This window comes from Orycteropus afer, unplaced genomic scaffold, assembly GCF_000298275.1.
Source record: "Orycteropus afer afer isolate SDZICR_OR568_19922 unplaced genomic scaffold, OryAfe1.0 scaffold00116, whole genome shotgun sequence".
Taxonomy (NCBI): domain Eukaryota; kingdom Metazoa; phylum Chordata; class Mammalia; order Tubulidentata; family Orycteropodidae; genus Orycteropus; species Orycteropus afer.
In genome coordinates, this window is record NW_006921703.1 from 444642 (window position 1) to 462392 (window position 17751).

General features: G+C 40.0%; 1 protein-coding gene across 1 annotated transcript in view; it reads left to right on the forward strand.

Annotated features, from left to right (window-relative positions):
• TRIM2 (tripartite motif containing 2) overlaps positions 1-17751 on the forward strand; it is a 78745-nt gene that overhangs the window by 5545 nt on the left and 55449 nt on the right. Inside the window, exon 2 of the mRNA XM_007943962.2 lies at positions 4090-4327. Coding sequence (XP_007942153.1) covers positions 4090-4327 — 238 coding nt within the window. The remainder of the gene's footprint in view (positions 1-4089; positions 4328-17751) is intronic.

Here is a 17751-nt window from a genome sequence, read left to right on the forward strand (position 1 = left end):
GGCCCTTAAATTTGACCCTAAATTTTCCTTGAGGAACTGTATAGTTCTAGGTTTCACATTTAAGTCTTTGATCCATCTGGAGTTCGTTTTTGTGTGTTCTTCCACCCATTTTTGAATTGGATTATTTATCTTTTTGTTGTTGAGCTGTTGAAGTTTTCTATAACTTTTAGAGATCTCTTGTCAGATATGTCATTGTCGAATATTTTTCCCCAATCTGTAGGTTTTCTTTTCACTCTTTTGGTAGGAGTCTTTGAAAGCACATAAAAATTTAATTTTTAGAAGGTTCCATTCATCTAGTTTATCTTCTGCTGTTTGTACATTTTGGATTATGCTAGATAGTGTGTTTATGCCATATATTAAAAAAAAAAACCCAAACCAAACTCACTGCCGTCAAGTTGGTTCCAACTTATAGCAACCCCTTCTTGGGTTTTCAAAGCAGTATCTCTATGGCAGTAGATGCCCAATCTTCATCCGAGGAGTGGCTGGTGGGTTTGAACCACCAGCCTCCTGGTTAGCAGTCAAATGCCTTAGGCATTATGCCATATATTAGGGCCCCTAAGTTTGCCCATTTGCAGAAAAATGAAACAAGATCTGTACCTCATTACCATACACAAAAACTAACTCCAAATGGATCAAAGACTTAAATGTGAAACCTAAAACTATAAAGTCCCTCAAGGAAAAACTAGGGGCAAATTTCCAAAACCAAACTCACTGACATCGAGTTGGATCCGACTTATAGCGACCCTTCTTTGGGTTTCCAAGGCATTATCACTCCAGAAGTAGATTGCCCAATCTTCCTTCTCAGGAGTGGCTGGTGGATTTGAACTGCCAGCCTTCTGGTTAGCAGTCAAATGCCTTAGGCACTATGCCACCAGAGCTCCCAGGGTAGCATTAGAGGTGCAAAACAATCCCATATAGAATCAAGGAATAAGAAATAATAATATTAGAGCATATTTTAAAGTCACTATATTACATTAAGGAGCTCTGGTGGCGTAGTGCCTAAGGCATTTGACTGCTAACCAGAAGGCTGGTGGTTCAAACCCACCAGCCACTTCTCAGAAGGAAGGTTGGGCAATCTACTTCAGTAGTGATACTGCCTCAGAAACTCAAAGAGGGGTCACTATGAGTCGGATTCGACTCGACAACGGTGTGTTTCATTTATATTACATTAAGGAGCCCTGGTGGCATTGTGGTTAAAGCTCTTGTCTGCTACTGAATGGGAGGTATGAACTCATCAGCTGCTCTGAGGAAGAAGGATTTATCATTCTGTTACTGTAAAGATTTACAGTCTTGGAAACCCTATGGGGCAGTTTGTACTGCGTATAGGGTCACTGTGGTAGTTAAAGTTATATGTCAACTTGGCTGGGCCTGGTTTTGAGTGGCTAGGCAGCTGGATGTATTTATTCGCCATAATGAAACTGGTAACCAACTCCATGGTGGTATCTACTGTGAGCAGCTGAGTAGCTGCCTTAGGGATGTGGTCTGCTGCCCGTATATAAGAAGAAACTTTAAGATCTCAAGCTTTTGGCACATCTGAATCCTGCATTTGGCTGAATCTTTATGTCAGTGGCCTACCATGTTACCTGCTGATCTTGGAACTGCTTCTGGACTTGAACAAGTGGCCTGCCATGTTGCTTGATAATCTTGGGACTGTGCCATTTTACTGTTGACGTTGGGTTTGTCAGCCTCAGCAGCCAGCAGCTGCCTGAGCTAAGAGAAGCCTCCAATTTTAGTGGGTCAGGAGCACGAGGCAGAGCTGAAGCCCAAGGTTGAGGGTCCTTCACCCAGCCCCTAGAACTTGTACTTGGAACTCCAACTTCTAGCCTCCTAAACTTTAAGAGAATAAATCCCTGTTAAAGCATCTGTTTGTGGTATTTTCTGTTAGAGCAGCACTAGAGGACCAAAGCAGTCATTATCAGTCAGAATAAACTCAATGGCACTGGGCTTTTTGTTTTTCAAATATTACATTACAGTAAAAATGAGCCTTAGACCTTGACAACATAAAGAAAACAGAACGTATAGATACATGAATTATTATGAATTAGAGCCGGTATGTTTAAAATGCTTGTAGCCATGTATAGTCAGTATATTAGAAAAACCAGAATAACTTCAAATTTATATTTATGAGGTTTGCCTGTTTCTTCCATTCAAAGTCCCACATTACAATATAATCATACATTTATCCAGCACCATTTGAAGAAAAAACTCATTTCATATGATGCCATCAAGTTGTGAAATAGTAGTATATCACAATTGAGACATTAATTTTCTTTTCACTAATGGTTGGTGTTTGTTAATGTTTCAATTTATGAGATAAATATCAAATTCAAACACATACGTACAAACGATGTGTGATGCCAAAACCAAAACCCACTGCCGTGAGTCAATTCGAACTCATAGCCACCATATGGGACAGAGTAGAACTGCCCCATAGTGTTTCCAAGGCTGTAAATCTTGATGGAAGCAGACTGCTTCTTTTTCTCCCGTGGAATGGCTGGTGGGTTCAAACCTATGACCTTTTTCTTAGCAGTCAATCACTTCACCCACTGTGCCACCAGGGTTCCTTACCATGTGTGATAATACATTTAAGTTGAAATTGAATACAAGAATGGAGTCATCAAAAAATTATACACTATTTTCTATTTCTGGAATTTAAATATCACACTTAAGAGTGTGAGTAATGTATGTTTCAGTTGTTTATACTCACCTGACAGATTTCTGTTCACATAAAACTCTGTTCAGAACTCTTTAACCAGCCCTTTCAAGTTTCTGACTAAAAATGTTCTCAGTTGCTGAGTGTGTCGTACATCTTCAGTAGCACATCTGGCATTACTGTGAGAGAGTTCAAACACAGAGCAGAAACAGCAAACTCTGATTGGTCTGAGAATCATCTCGTGTAACAGCAGTCATCACGTATAGCTGTGGCCGCACAGCATCGTTTGCCAGGCACGTGTCAGAAGCATTCAACATACATGGGTACTAGATGCAAATCAAACATAAATGGTCTAATGGTCTTGCTTATAACTTAAAAATTATCATTGAACTGAAAATAGTGGAGTGAAAAAAAATAATGGTTTTCAATTTTGATTTGAGTTCAGGAAAAAAAAATCAATTCTTGTTTTGGTTTCACTCAGCAAAAATTTCAGGGTTTATTTCAGTTTCAGTTTCATTCTGGTTTGAAGTCCTGTCCTATATATGACAGAGTAGAACTGCCCCATAGGGTTTCCTAGGCTGTCATCTTCATGAGAGCCAATCACTAGGTTCTCCCTCAGAGCTGCTGGATGGGTTTGAACCAACAACCTTTCAGGTAGCAGATGAGCACTTGGCCATTGTGCCACCAAGGCTCTTTGTGGTAGCACATAGGGCACCAGTAATTTTTACTTTGCTTTATACTTTGGCTTAAGTTCCAAAATAATTAAATGGAGAGTTTTTTGTTTTTTGTTTCTTTTGCCTTCTCACTTAATGGATACAGCTAAAACATGAATGCCAGCTAACAGTCTACCTGTTCCAGCCTTCTGGTTAGCAGTCATATGCCTTAGGCACTATGCCACCAGAGCTCCGCATTTCTACCATAGCTTCTGGGTGAAGCCTATGCTGCTCAACCATGGACCAAATTTTGTGTGGCTCTAGGTAGCCTGGGTGGCACAAAAGGTTAAGTGTTCAACTATAAGCCAAAAGGTTGTCAGTTCAAAGCTACCTAGAGGCACCTTGAAAGAGAGGCCTGGCAATCTGCATCCCCAAATCACAGTCTTGCAAGCCCTATGGAGCAGTACTACGCTGCACATGTGGGGTTGCTATGAGTCGGAATCAACTCAGTGGCAACTGACAACTACTGAAAACAATGCTGAAGTCAGTGACCTTATTTTTTTTTCTTGAGCATAATCATTTGCCTGATCAGTTTATAGGGCCAGTGTGAGTGTAGGTTATCTCCTGTTTTCTGAAATACCATTCTAGCAAAGGAGATCATGAAGGAAGTTTTGGCAAAGTCCATGTAGTTGCTGAGAACATGTGTAGTACCTGAGAGAATTGGTGGTCTATCCCATGAGCCCCACTGTGCTGACTGTCCTCCCACCTCTGCTTTTGTCACAGGTGCCTGCAGAACTACATTCCCGCCCACAGTTTAACCCTCTCCTGCCCAGTGTGCCGCCAGACCTCCATCCTGCCCGAGAAAGGGGTGGCCGCACTCCAGAACAACTTCTTCATCACAAACCTGATGGATGTGCTGCAGCGAACTCCAGGAAGTAATGTTGAGGAGTCTTCCATCTTGGAGACGGTCACTGCTGTGGCTGCGGGAAAGCCTCTCTCTTGCCCAAACCATGATGGGAATGTAAGTGGAGTGGATTACAATAACTGTGTTTAGTTTTGGGTAGGCTTTAAGCACATTAGAGATTATACATGAAAACAGAATTCCACCTGGAAAATGAATGCTTAATTTTTTTTTTTTTTTACCACCCTAAGTCAGACTATTTTGTTCATTGATTCTTTTTTTTTCTCAGACTATTTTACCTTCATACTTTCACTGATCAAAATTATTTAAATAATAAAATCAATCTCATTGTGTTTACTTAGTACATATTGTTGGTAGCCCCAGGAGAGCACCCTAGTAGCTATTTGCAAGCTGTGCATACTTTGACCCACATAAACATCTGTGTAATGAATTATGGATGAAGACTTAATAATGGATAAGTTCTGCAAATTGAGAATGATTATTACAATGTTAATTAATTAGAGTTCTTATTTTTATAGTGAGGGAGATTTTTTTCTTCTGCCACTCTTAGACCCCATTTCTTAATACTAAATAGAATTTAATGCTATTATGTGAATCCTTGATACTCAATTAAAGATTATGAATTCCAAATATTTTTCCTGCTACTAGGAAACACAATGGCTGTTATAAACTAAGGAGGACTTGTGCATGCCATCAGATAACTGATAGCTGTGTATATTAGCTTTATATATCAGCTATGCAAATTAGTTTCCTGGAGTGTGGTGGCCCATTAGTTAAGCGTTTAGCTGCTAATCAAACTGGTCAGTGGTTTGAACCCACTAGCCCCTCCACAGGATAAAGATGTGGTAGTGTGCTTCTGTAAAGATTACAGTCTTGGAAACCCTATGAGGCAGTTCTGCTCTGTCCTATAGGGTCACCATGAGTTGGAATCAACTTGAAAGCAATGGGTTGGGTTATATTAGTTTCCTAGGGCTGCCTTGGCAAAGTATGCAAAGTAGGTGGCTTTTAACAGCAGAAATTTATTGTTTCATAGTTCTGGAGGCTAGGAGTCTGAATTAAAGGTGTTAGTAGGGCCATGCTCCCAAAGGCTATAGGGGAAGATCCTTGTCTCTCTCAGCCTCCATTAACCTAGGAGCTCCTTGGTTTGCAGCTGCAGTGTGACTTTCTCATCTCATTGGCTGTCTTTCCTATCTCGGTGTCTCTCCTCCTCTTTTATATGACACCATTCAGATTTGGTTAGAAACACCCTACTCCAGTATGACCTCATGTTAACTTAACTGATAACATCTTCTAAGACCCTATTTCCAAACAGGTGATATTCACAGGTATCAAGGGTTAGGACCTCAACTTGTTTTTAGGGGGTCATGATTCAGTCTGTAACACTATGTAACCCATAGAGGCAGCATTGTGGAGTGGCTCAGAGAGCTGGCTCAGGAGCTGGAGTGGTTCAGACTCCTGCTCTTCAACTTTTTCGCTGTTAGCTTTGGAGGTTTTATAAAACTCTGTTTTCTTCATACATAAAAATAAAGTAAGAATCATGCTTATCACATAGGATTGGTGGGAGAAAATGTTTGATTCATATAAAGCACATACTAAGGGCTCAATAAATGTTACCAATTGCCAGTGAGTCCATCCTAACTCATGATATGTTTGTTTCAGAGTAGAACTGTGCTCCATGGAGTTTTCAGGGGCTGATTTTCCACAAGTGGATCACCAGGCCTTTCTTCTGAGTCACCTCTGAGTGGACTAAATCTTCCCATCTTTCACTTAGCAGAGACCATTAACTGCACCACCCAAGCACTTCTAATAAATGTTAGCTATTAAAGTTACAGAAGGGACTCTAGTGACACAATGGTTGAGCATCTGGCTGCTAACCAAAAGGTCGGCAGTTCAAATCCACCAGCCACTCTGTAGGAGAAAGATGAGGCAATCTGCTTCCGTAAATATTTACAGCCTTGGAAACCCTATGGAGCAGTTCTACTCTGTTCTATAGGATTGCTATGAGTTGGAATCAACTCAGCGGCAGTGGGTTTGTTTTTTTGGTTTATTGAAGTTATTGCTAATTAATGGCTTTAAAACCAAATACCAAACCCACTACTGTCATATACTTTTTTCCTTTATATATTGACAACTTCAAATGTTTTTGAAACTGCTTATAATTTAAAAAAAAAAAAAAAGCCCCAGGTATAAAACCACTAAGGCCAGAAAAAGAATGTTAGAACTGATTAATTATTATTAGTCATCATACTGCTTATTTACCTTATTTCCTACCATCCTCTCTGTCCACTACGCTGTTGCCCACTGGCCTCCTAGAACTTGCCAAGTCCTTTCCCATCTCAGCGCCAGCCTGTTCTCTGTGCCTTCTGCCTAGGATTCTCTTTGCTCCCTCTTTTTGTGGCTAGCTTTCTCATCCTTCATGTATCTGCTGAAATTTCTCCTTTACAGAGCAGTCTTTAACTGCACTAAGACAGGCCACGTCTTCCATCCATTACCTTCCATCACATCACCCTCATTATTTCCTCCCTAACACCACGGTCTGCCTGTCATCATCTGCTTATTTGTTTACCTGTTGATTTTCTGGCTTTCCCTCTAGGATGTGAGCTCCAGGAGAACAAGGGCCTTGTTCAATATTCCCTGCATCCAGCACACAATCTTATACATGGAAGTCAATCATTAAATATTTGTTGAGACTCTGTGCCAGGTCACCATGGCTGGCTTCCTAAATACCACTTTGCAAAGAGTATTGATTACCTTCATGTTACAACTGAAGAAAATAAACTGAAGCTTGGATAGTTTAAGTCACAAAGACAGTTGTTGATGCATCATAAAAGCTAGAGCTGGAAAAGATAGTATCCTGGGCTTCCTGGTAGCCAAAAACAGGAGAGGATTATATATCTTTAATCATTTCATTGAAAGCACTCCCAGCTATCAATAAGAATAAGGTTTTCCACACACTGTGCTACAAGGGAGTGTTAACGATGTAAGTTTTTTTTTACTTTTTATTTTGCCATAATTTTAGACTTACATACAAGTTACAAAAATAGCACAGAGAGCCATAGAGTTCCCATCTCCCTTTCATTCAACATCCCCTAATGTTAACATCTTACATAACTCCGTCTAGTGCAGTTACAAAAACCAGGAAATTAACTGTGATATGACACTATGAACCAGCCTACATATTTATTTGAATTTCACCAGTTTTCCCACTAATGTCTTTTTTCTGGTTCGAGATCCAACTTGAGTTCCCACCTTGTATTTATTTAGTTTTAACGTCTTTAGTCTCCTCCAGTCTGTGACAGTTCCTCAGTTTATCTTTGTCTTTCATTTTTTAAAAAAATTAATCATTTACTTATCTAAAAATGGCATGGTGATGGTGTCTGACCTCCTCTAACTTCACAAGGTGGGAGAAGGATCAAGATCAACAGCCCAAGGCTGATTCCTACAAGGCTAAGGTCAGACATGCTACCTACTACCCTCCAACCTTTTTACCAATTCTTATACCAGCCATCCCTCCCATGGCACTCTCTACTTCTCTGCTGGTTTTGATAATCTGTTGCAATGGCCACATAAAACTCACACACAATACTCACAGTTAATGGGGTTTATTAGGGAAGTAACAGGATCTGGAATACTCAGGATACATTTCTTCAATTAGGACAGACTCTCCTCAGCTGTGACCAAAGGCAGGTCTCTCTCTGGCCCTCGGCCCCCTCTGCCTGGCCTCTGCCATGCTCAAGCAAGTATTACAAAGCTCTTTTAGGCAATAAATGCCTAAAACTAAAACCAAACTCACTGCCATCAAGTCGATTCCGACTCATAGCAACCCTCCTTGGGTTTCCAAGGTAGTAAATCTTTATGGAAGTAGATTACCCAGTCTTCCTTCCATGGAGTGGCTGATGGGTTTGAACTACCAGCCTTCTGATTAGCAGTCAATGCCTTAGGCACTATGCCACTAGAGCACCTTAATAAATAAATAATAAATGCCTACCAAAAAAAAAAAAAAAAAACTCACTGCCGTCGAGTCAGATCTGACTCAGCAACCCCTCCTTGGGTTTCCAAGGTGGTATCACTACAGAAATAGATTGCCCAAGCTTCTTTCCGAGGGGTAACTGGTGGGTTTGAACCACTAGCCTTCTGGTTAGCAGTCAGATGCCTTACGCACTCACTATGCCACCAGAGCTCCTAATAAATGTCTAAAAAAAACCCCACTGCCATCAAGTTGGATCCAACTCATAACGACCCCTCCTTGGGTTTCTGAGGCAGTATCACTATGGAAGTAGATTACCCAACCTTCCTTCCGAGGAGTGGCTGGTGAGTTTGAACCGCCAGCCTTCTGGTTAGCAGTCAAGTGCCTTAGGCACTATGCTACCAGAGCTCCTGTGAGTAGATACAGGAGTCAGAATTTGAAAACATTAGGAAACCTACTGTAGACACTGGTTTAAATACAGTATTTAAAGAGACTATCATGTTGAATTAGAAATAATGGTAATTATAAAGATGACATCAGTAAATAAAAGATTACCCAACCTTCCTTCCGAGGAGTGGCTGGTAAGTTTGAATGGCCAGCATTCTGGTTAACAGTCAAATGCCTTAGGCACCACCTTATTCTTCCAGTAAGCCTTGATTAGTTGCTCCCTGGGTCAGTGAGCCTAGCTCCATGGATAGATGCCCTACTCTGCAGGAGTCCTCCTGCCTAAAGGCACTCAGCTTTCTTGCTCAGTGGGCCAGGAAGCCCACCACTCTGTCTTGTGCCAGTCTCTTGGTTTTGCTACCTCTGCTGCTGCCATTTTTCTGCCACTGCTTTTCATCATCTCTGGTGTTACAGCTCTTTGTCTCCTGGATTGAGTAGGTTCAGTGCGGGGATCTCAAGTCCAAAGGCTGTGCTCCACTCCTGGCTCTTCTTTCTTGACGGTAGTGAGAGTCCTTTCTTCCAGCCTCTGAGATGGCTCACTTTAAGCCTAGCAAGATGGCAGAATTGATCAATCCCAATGTTAGGGTTCCATACACCTTATTTGTATGGTCCCACCCCATAAGGGTATCTTATACCTTATTTACATTATTAGAAAGCTATCCAGTCCCCTTGGTGGGCTATAAGCACCTCATATTTCTTATAGTCTTTTGGTGGGAGTTAGGAAGACTATGGCTAGAAGGGTCATATTAAGTAATTCATTGCACCACAATTTATAATTTTGTTTTGTTGTTGTAGAGAAGATGCACAGCAAAATATACACCAGTTCAGCAGTTTCTACACGTACCGTTTAGTAACACTGATTACATTCTTTGAGTTGTTGCCGCCATTCTTACCCTCCTTTTCTGAGTTGTTCTTCCGTTAACATAAACCCAGTGTTTCTAAAATTCCTATCTAATATTTCAAATTGCTGTTTTCAATTAAATCTCATATAGATAGTTGAGCATAATGCTGAAGGCTGACTTTTATTTTTTATTTTTTATTTTTACCAGACTCTTGTTCAGTTTAAAGATGCCTTCAGGGACTATGCAACTATTGTAGAAAAAACTCTAAATGCTCGGCTGAGTTTGAGCGTTCTTCTTAGGACCAATTCTCACACTGGCTCTTAACTAACACTGAGGCTGTTTCCTCTTGGAGCTTACATTCTAAATACTAATCCTGGGAGGGCATTTCTATCAGTGCCCCTTAAAACCCAGCGCAAGCATGTAGCTTTTTGGAGATGTGAGTAGATATGTTGTTGTTGTTGTTGTGTGCTGTCAAGTCGGACCCGACTCATAGCGACCCCTCCTTGGGTTTCCGAGGCAGTATCACTATGGAAGTAGATTGCCCAAACTTCCTTCCGAGGAGTGGCTGGTGGGTTTGAACTGCCAGCCTTCTGGTTAGCAGTCAAGTGCCTTAGGCACTATGCTACCAGAGCTCCTGTGAGTAGATATAGGAGTCAGAATTTGAAAACATTAGGAAACCTACCATAGACACTGGTTTAAATACAGTATTTAAAGAGACTATCATGTTGAATTAGAAATAATGGTAATTATAAAGATGACATCAGTAAATAAAATTACGTAAGGGTATCGAATTCAGCAAATATCTTGTAGCTCAATTTGTCTAGAGCAGGGAGAGGAGTGAGGATAGGACTACAGGTGGGCTGGAGAATACAGAAGGTAGATGGGGAGAGACTGGAATGAGCTATAAATATCATTAATAAAATGTATGATATAAATTCCACATGCATTTGTTGATGTTGAGTGCTGTGGAGTTTATTCTGACACATAGTGACCCCATGTGACAAAGTAGAACTACCCCATAGAGTTTTCTCGGCTATAATCTTTTTGTGTGTGTGTGATTTGGGTGAAGGTTTAAAGAGCAAATTAATTTCCTATACAGCAGTTCATACACATTTTGTTTCATGACATTGATTACAATCCCCATAATGTAACAGCCTTCTTCCCACTTCCTCTTTGTGGTTACCTTTTCTTTGTGTCCTTCTTTCCTATGCATTCCTGCCTTCTTAGCTATCTCCCTGTGAAAATACTGCCCTTCTGATCTCCCATGGTTGACTGCTCTAAGGAGTATACCTGCCTGGTGTAAATGTTCACCTTATATGCCTGTCTGTTGTTTGGCTGGAAGCCACAGAAGTGAGTTCAATTCCAGGCCCGAAGGGTGACTAGAAGCTATGGTCTCAGGGGTTTCACTAGTCTCCATCAGACCAGTCAGCCTGGTCTCTCTGATAACTTTGTCTTGTCCCACATTTCTCTCACTCTCTATCCAGGATGTCCTTCACGGTCCCTTTCTCAGTATCTTGGCTATAATCTTCACAGAAGCAGATCACTACGTCTTTCTCCCATGGAGTCACTGGATAGGTGTGAACTACCATCTTTTGATTAGCAGCTGAGTTGCGTCACCAGGGCTTCCCTCCACATACAGTAGGGATGCATTAAAACCTTTTAAATAGGACATAGGTATTTTAGTGGCAAGGTAGAGCAAATGGTTAAGTGCTTGGCTACTAACTGAAAGGCTGGCAGCTCAAACCCACCCAGGAGTACCTCAAAAGATAGGCCTGGTGACATACTTCTGAAAGATCACAGTTACTGAAAGCCCCATGGAGCACAGGTTTACTGAACACACAGAGGCATTACCACGAGTCAGCACTGACTCGATGGCAACTGTTTTTTTGTTTGTTTGTTATGGTTTATGGAGGAATGGAGTGGCAAAGACTGGAGGCAGAAACACCAATTCTGAGTTTATTGAGTTGTCCAAATGATAAATGATAAGAGATGAAACTAAGGTAGTATCTATAATAGGCCTAGAGAGAAGAGGATGACTTTCAGAAAAAAGAGATTCTCTTTTCTCAGATTCTCTTCCACTTAAGACTCTGCTTCATGCAAATAAAAAGCCAGATGCTAAAATCTGCTAAGCTAATCTTTTAAGATAGTGAGGACTGGAGTAATTAAAATTGATCATATACTAGGTCACAAAGAAAACTTCACTGTGTTTTCCCATTTTGTAGGCCGGATTTTCATACCTCTATTCAATAAAATTACATTAGTAACACACGTATATAGAGGAAGGCCAAAGCCTTAAAAAAATAAAAGAAAAGCATAATGATTTAGTCAAAGAAAAAACTGTTGCATAATTAGACTATTTACAAAATATTCAAAGTAGAAACCTTATCTTTTAAATGTACAGATAGGCTAAAGTCAAATCTGTACTCAGGAAATTTTCTAGATTTAAATACACTCACTCCTCACTTATTGACATGGTTAGGTTTCAAAGACCAAGTCGTTACTTGAGAATCATTGTTATGTGAATATGGAGAGTGACCACATCAGATCACAAAATGGAGGATGACTATATCATTACATAACTCTAAAGCCACTGAGAATCATAGCCCAGCCAAGTTGATACATAACCTTAACCATCACAGCCAGCGTTACTCTTGCCTCACATCTTGGCATTCATTACTGCCAGATGTATGTCATTAATGTCAAAATAGACTGTAGATTTTTTACTATTGTTATAAATGTGAAATGTTGGATAATGAGATAGTCAATAAGTGAGGAGTAACTGTGTTTGTAAGGAGCTCTGGTGGTGTAGTGCCTACAGCATTTGACTGCTAACCAGAAGGTTGATGGTTCAAACCCACCAGCCACTCCATGGAAGGAAGATCAGGCAGTCTACTTCCATAAAGATTTACCACCTCAGAAACCCAGTGGGTGTTGCTGTGAGTCACAACTGACTCAATTGTCCTGAGTTTGGTTTTTGGTTTGAGGTGTATTTGTATTTATTCAAAAAGATTCAATTCAAGAAGTTAGGGGAAAAAAAAAAAAAAAACAATAAACATACAGAAGACAAAAGAAAATAATAAAAATAAACTTAGATAATTTGAAACTAATAAATCTTTTAAGATTGTGAGGACTGGAGTAATTAAAAATTGATCATATACTAGGTCACAAAGAAAACTTCACTGTGTGACTAGACCCCCCTGCCGTCTAGTAGGCCCTTGACTCATAGCAACCCCTCCTTGGGTTTCCGAGGCAGTATTACTATTGAAGTAGATTGCCTAACCTTCCTTCTGAGGAGTGTCTGGTGGGTTTGAACCGCCAGCCTTCTGGTAAGCAGTCAAATGCCTTAGATACTATGCTACCAGAGCTCCTATAGACATAAAAGAGATTTTCAAGTGGAGAAATCAGTTCTATGGACTATTATGCTAATACACTGAAAGTCTGAATGAAATGGATGATTATCTGTTGTTGTTATGTGCCGTGGAGTCAGACCCGACTCATAGCGACCTCTCTTTGGGTTTCCGAGGTGGTATCACTATGGAAGTAGATTGCCCAACCTTCCTTCTGAGGAGTGGCTGGTGGGTTTGAACAGCCAGCCTTCTGGTTAGCAGTCAAGTGCCTTAGGCACTACACTACCAGAGCTCCTCTAGGAAATTATAAATAATCAAGAAAATACGAGAAAAGCTGAGTAGACAAATAATATTGTCGAGACATTTGTTTGTTTATGTATTCATTTGGAGGGACTCTGTAGGCTCCAGAGTTGGGTTGGGTGTAATCTTTACAAAAGCCACTCACCAGGCCTGGCTCTTCTGCAGTGCCACTAGGGGGGTTCAAACAACCTTTGGGTTACTAGCTAAGTGTAGACCGTCTACCTCACCCAGTGACCTTAGACAAATAATGTTGAAAGAAAGTTAATTTAACATTTGAATTCTTTCAAATTTATAAAAAAAAAAAAAAAGGTCTGACTCAGAGTATGTATGCTTGTAGATCATAAGAAGATATGGAAAGCTCTACAATCCATTTAAGAAATACACATAAACAAAAACTGATGAAAACAACACAAAAAGAAAACTACTAATCATTCCATTTATGAGAGTAGCTACAAAATTCTTAGTTACGATACTCCCGCAAACTCCTATTATGTAAGAGTACTTGTAAGTTAAGAAAATTATGAACATCACCAAAGAAAAATGGGCAAAGAATTCAGAAATTTCAGAGAACATATAAATGACTAATAACCATATGAGAAAATAATGGTAAGCTTCACTAATAATCAAATCTTCTCAAATTGGATATAATTTTTTAAAAGGATAATAATCAATCCTAATGCTATGGTTCAATACTTTCATAAGCTACTAGTGGAAATGCAAATTGCTCTTCAGAAAATGGCAAAATATAATAAGTGCTTTACATTAAGTTCTTATCCTTCAATCCAGTAACTCCACTAATGGAACTATATCTAAGGAAATAACTAGAGATGATGACAAAGATTTGGTACAAGAATGTTAATTGTAATTGGTATGATAACAAAAAATAAGAAATAACCTAAATGTGCAATGTTAGGGAAATGGTTAAAATTATAGTAAATCCATATAACTGATTGTTGGGTAGCTATTAAAAAAAATGATTTTTTTTAAAACAAATTATATTTAGGCAAACGCGTGAATATGTTTGTGTTTGATTAGGGCTTTGTTAATTAGTCAGATTTTTAATTGGTGGGACCACAGTGTATATAGATTATAGAAAGGAGATGGATATTCTGTGCAGAAGGGACAAAGTGAACAAAGACAGAGAGAATAAAGTGAAGAGACTGTCATTCTCTACATGGGCCCAGGGTTCCCAGGAGCCAGGAAGTAGTGAGTGATGGGCTACAGAGGTAAAGGGTCAAAACTCAGAGGGCACTGGATGTCATTTTGAAGAACTCGAATCTGCTGCAAGTCATAGAGAGCTAGTAAAAGATGTTAAGCATTGTAATACCTAGGTAAGATTTGTGTTTGCATTTGTAAAGTAGCTAGACCCAGTGTGTGTCAGAATAGAACTGTGTTTGTGTGTCAGAATAGAACTGTGTTCCGCAGGATTTTCAGTGATGGATTTTTCGGAAGTAGATCACTAGACCTTTCTTCTGAGGTGCCTCTGGAAGGACTAGAACCTCTAACCTTTTGGTTAGCAGCTGACCATGTTAACCACTTGTACCACCCAGAGACTTCTTTATGGGGAGGGAGTTAAATTAAATGGGGATGAGCCTAAGGCAGGGAAACAAGTTGGGAGCCTGAGCTAGAGGAGCAGTAGTATGACTGGAGACCAGGAAGGCTTTAAGCACCATTTATGAGTTGATTGGCTGGATCGATTGGTGGAGAGGGCCATAGGATGACTCTGAGGTATCTAGTTAGTGGTGCTACAAGTGAGATAGAGGCCTTTAAAATTACCATGTTTTTTTTTTTTTTTAATTGTTTAAAAGCACTGTCTGTCTTAGAAGGAACTCTGATGGTGTGGTGGTGAAGGCATTTGGCTGCTAACCAACAGGTTGGTGGTTTGACCCCACCAGCATTCCATGGAAGAATAATGAGGCTGTCTGTTTCTATAAAGATGAATAGTCTTGAAAACCCTGTGGGGGTTGCTATGAGTCAGAATTGACTCCATAGCAGTGAGTTTGGTTTGGTTTTGAATCAGCCTTAGGGAAACTTTGTTGTTGTTGTTGTTATGTTCCGTCAAGTCGAACCCGACTCATAGCGACCCCTGCTTGGATTTCCAAGGTGGTATCACTACGGAAGTAGATTGCCCAACCTTCCTTCTGAGGAGTGGCTGGTAGGTTTGAACTGCCAGCCTTCTGGTTAGCAGTCAAGTGCCTTAGGCACTACGCTACCAGAGCTCCTTACGGAAATTTTAGAAACAGAAATTTGTTGCCATTGCTTGAAGGACAAATAGAAAAGAATTGCAAAAAAAGATGTATTTCCTGAGCACACCTCAACAATAAAGACTCTATTATACCATGTATTGCTCATTTTGGGAAAGCTAAGGAATCTTTTAATTAAAAATATTCCCTACCTTCTACCAAACACATTTCATCAAATCACATTAAAATTTAAATCTATCTAAAGAGTTTGAAGCTCTTTGAGGGCAATGGAGCTATTCAGAGTATGTTTTGAACACTTCATGTTGAATCATTACGATTCTTTGGAATCATAAAATTTATAAACCAGCAAGAGGCCTTGGAAAATTAGCAGTGTGTGGCTTGAATCATTCTATTGTCTCATCATAGGTTGTAGTTCACTGCTGCTGCTTTGAAGCAGGGATTCTCATTGCATATTCAAGCCAAATGCGTGCAGTATTAGAGATAAATTGCTGCAGTTAATTGCCATGGGTAGATCTTTAAAAACAATTCAAGCATCTGAAGGTTAATAAAATCGGGTAATTAACAATAAAGCAGGATGCTGCTGTTATAACTGCCTGGTGCTGATTAGCACATGTGGATAAAACCCTGTCATCTGCTTTAAGTGCTGTGACACGAGCTGTCTTCTAATTAAACTGCCATGGCTGCATTGTCCAAATACAAAAGAAAAATGTGAATAATGGTGAGTGATCTAAGATCTTTGCATTTAAAGCAGACATTTGAGCACGTGCCTCATGGTCCTAAGAACACAAATGGCGTTAAACACTTTTCTTGCTTACTTAGGTGCCTGACTAAGGAGGATGTTAAGAAGTGTAAGGGAAAGGTTCTCATTAAGCATTCACTGCCTCAAAGAAGGCCCTACATCCCCTACCAGGATCACTGTCAGTGCCTTTCCAAAAGCCTCAGGGTTGGCTGCAAGGCCCTGACCATCCTTTTCAGCACCTTAGTAATGCATATGGTCTTGCCTTCTGCCTCTTCTGATGAACACAAATAATGACTACCCTGTCAACAACAATAAGCTCATCCTGGCCTCTGGCCCACCCTCCCCTGGGAGGACCAGCATCATTTCACTCAAGATGGATGAGCTCAGCTGAGCCATACATCTCATACAATTAGCTCTTGGCTGGGGCCAAAGCCGTTAGCACCCAAGTACAAGCATTTGAGAATGACTAGTTTTTGACTTTGCAATGATTTCAGGCCTTCATGACACATTTAGGATATTGACCCAGGGACAATGACCCAGGTCTGCAGCTGTCTCTTCAAAGCTGCATCAGTTGTTTTTAACTGAAGTAAAATTCACCATTTAAATTATTTTAAAGTGTACGATTCAATCGCTTTTAGTACTTTCACAATGTTGTGCAACCTGCACCACTATCTAATTATAGAACATTTTCATCACCCCAAAAAGAAATCCCATATTCATTCCTCTCACCGTGACAACCACTAAACTGCTTTTTGTTTCTATGGATTTGCCTATTCTGGACATTTTATATAAATGGAATCATAGAATATGGGCCTTTTGTGTCTGGCTTCTTTCATTTAATACAATGTTTTCAATGTTCATCCATGTCTCAGTATCTCATTCCCCGCCCCCTTTTTTTAAATTTTTATTGTGATTTGGGTGAAAGTTTACAGAGCAAATTAATTTTCCAGACAGCAGTTCATACACATTTTGTCTCATGACATTGACTGCAATTCCCCACAATGTAACAGCTCTTTTCTCACTTCCTCCCCATAGTTACTTCTTCCCTGTGTCCCCTCCCATGCACTCCTGCTCCCTGAGCTGTCTCCCTGTGCAAACACTGCCCTTCTGTTCTCCCATGATTGATCGCTCCAAGAAGTGTGTCTACCTGATGTAATTATTTACCCCATATGCCTGTCTATTGTTTGGCTGGAAGCCACAGGAGTGAGTTCAATTCCAGACCTGAAGGGGTGGCTAGGGGCTATAGCATCAGGGGTCTCACTAGGCTCTATCAGACCAGCAAACCTGGTCTTTTTTATATTTCATTTCATTTTATTGTTGAATAATATTTCATTATATGAATAGATACATTTTGTTTATCCATTCATCTGTTAATAAATATTTGGGTTGTTTTCCATTTTTTGGTTATTAATAATACTGCAGTGAACATTCATGTATGAGTTTTTGTGTGGACATGCATTTTCAGTTCTATTGGGTGTATTTCTAGGAGTGGAATTGCTGGGCCATATGATAATTTTATGTTTAAGTTTTTGAGGAATCACCAAACTGGTTTCCACAGAGTCTGTACTGTTTTGCATTCCTACCAGCAATGGATGAGAGTTCCAAATTCTCCATATCTTCAGCTACACTTGTCATTTTCTATTTATTACTATTATGTCTTTTTTTTTTTTTTTTTTTTTT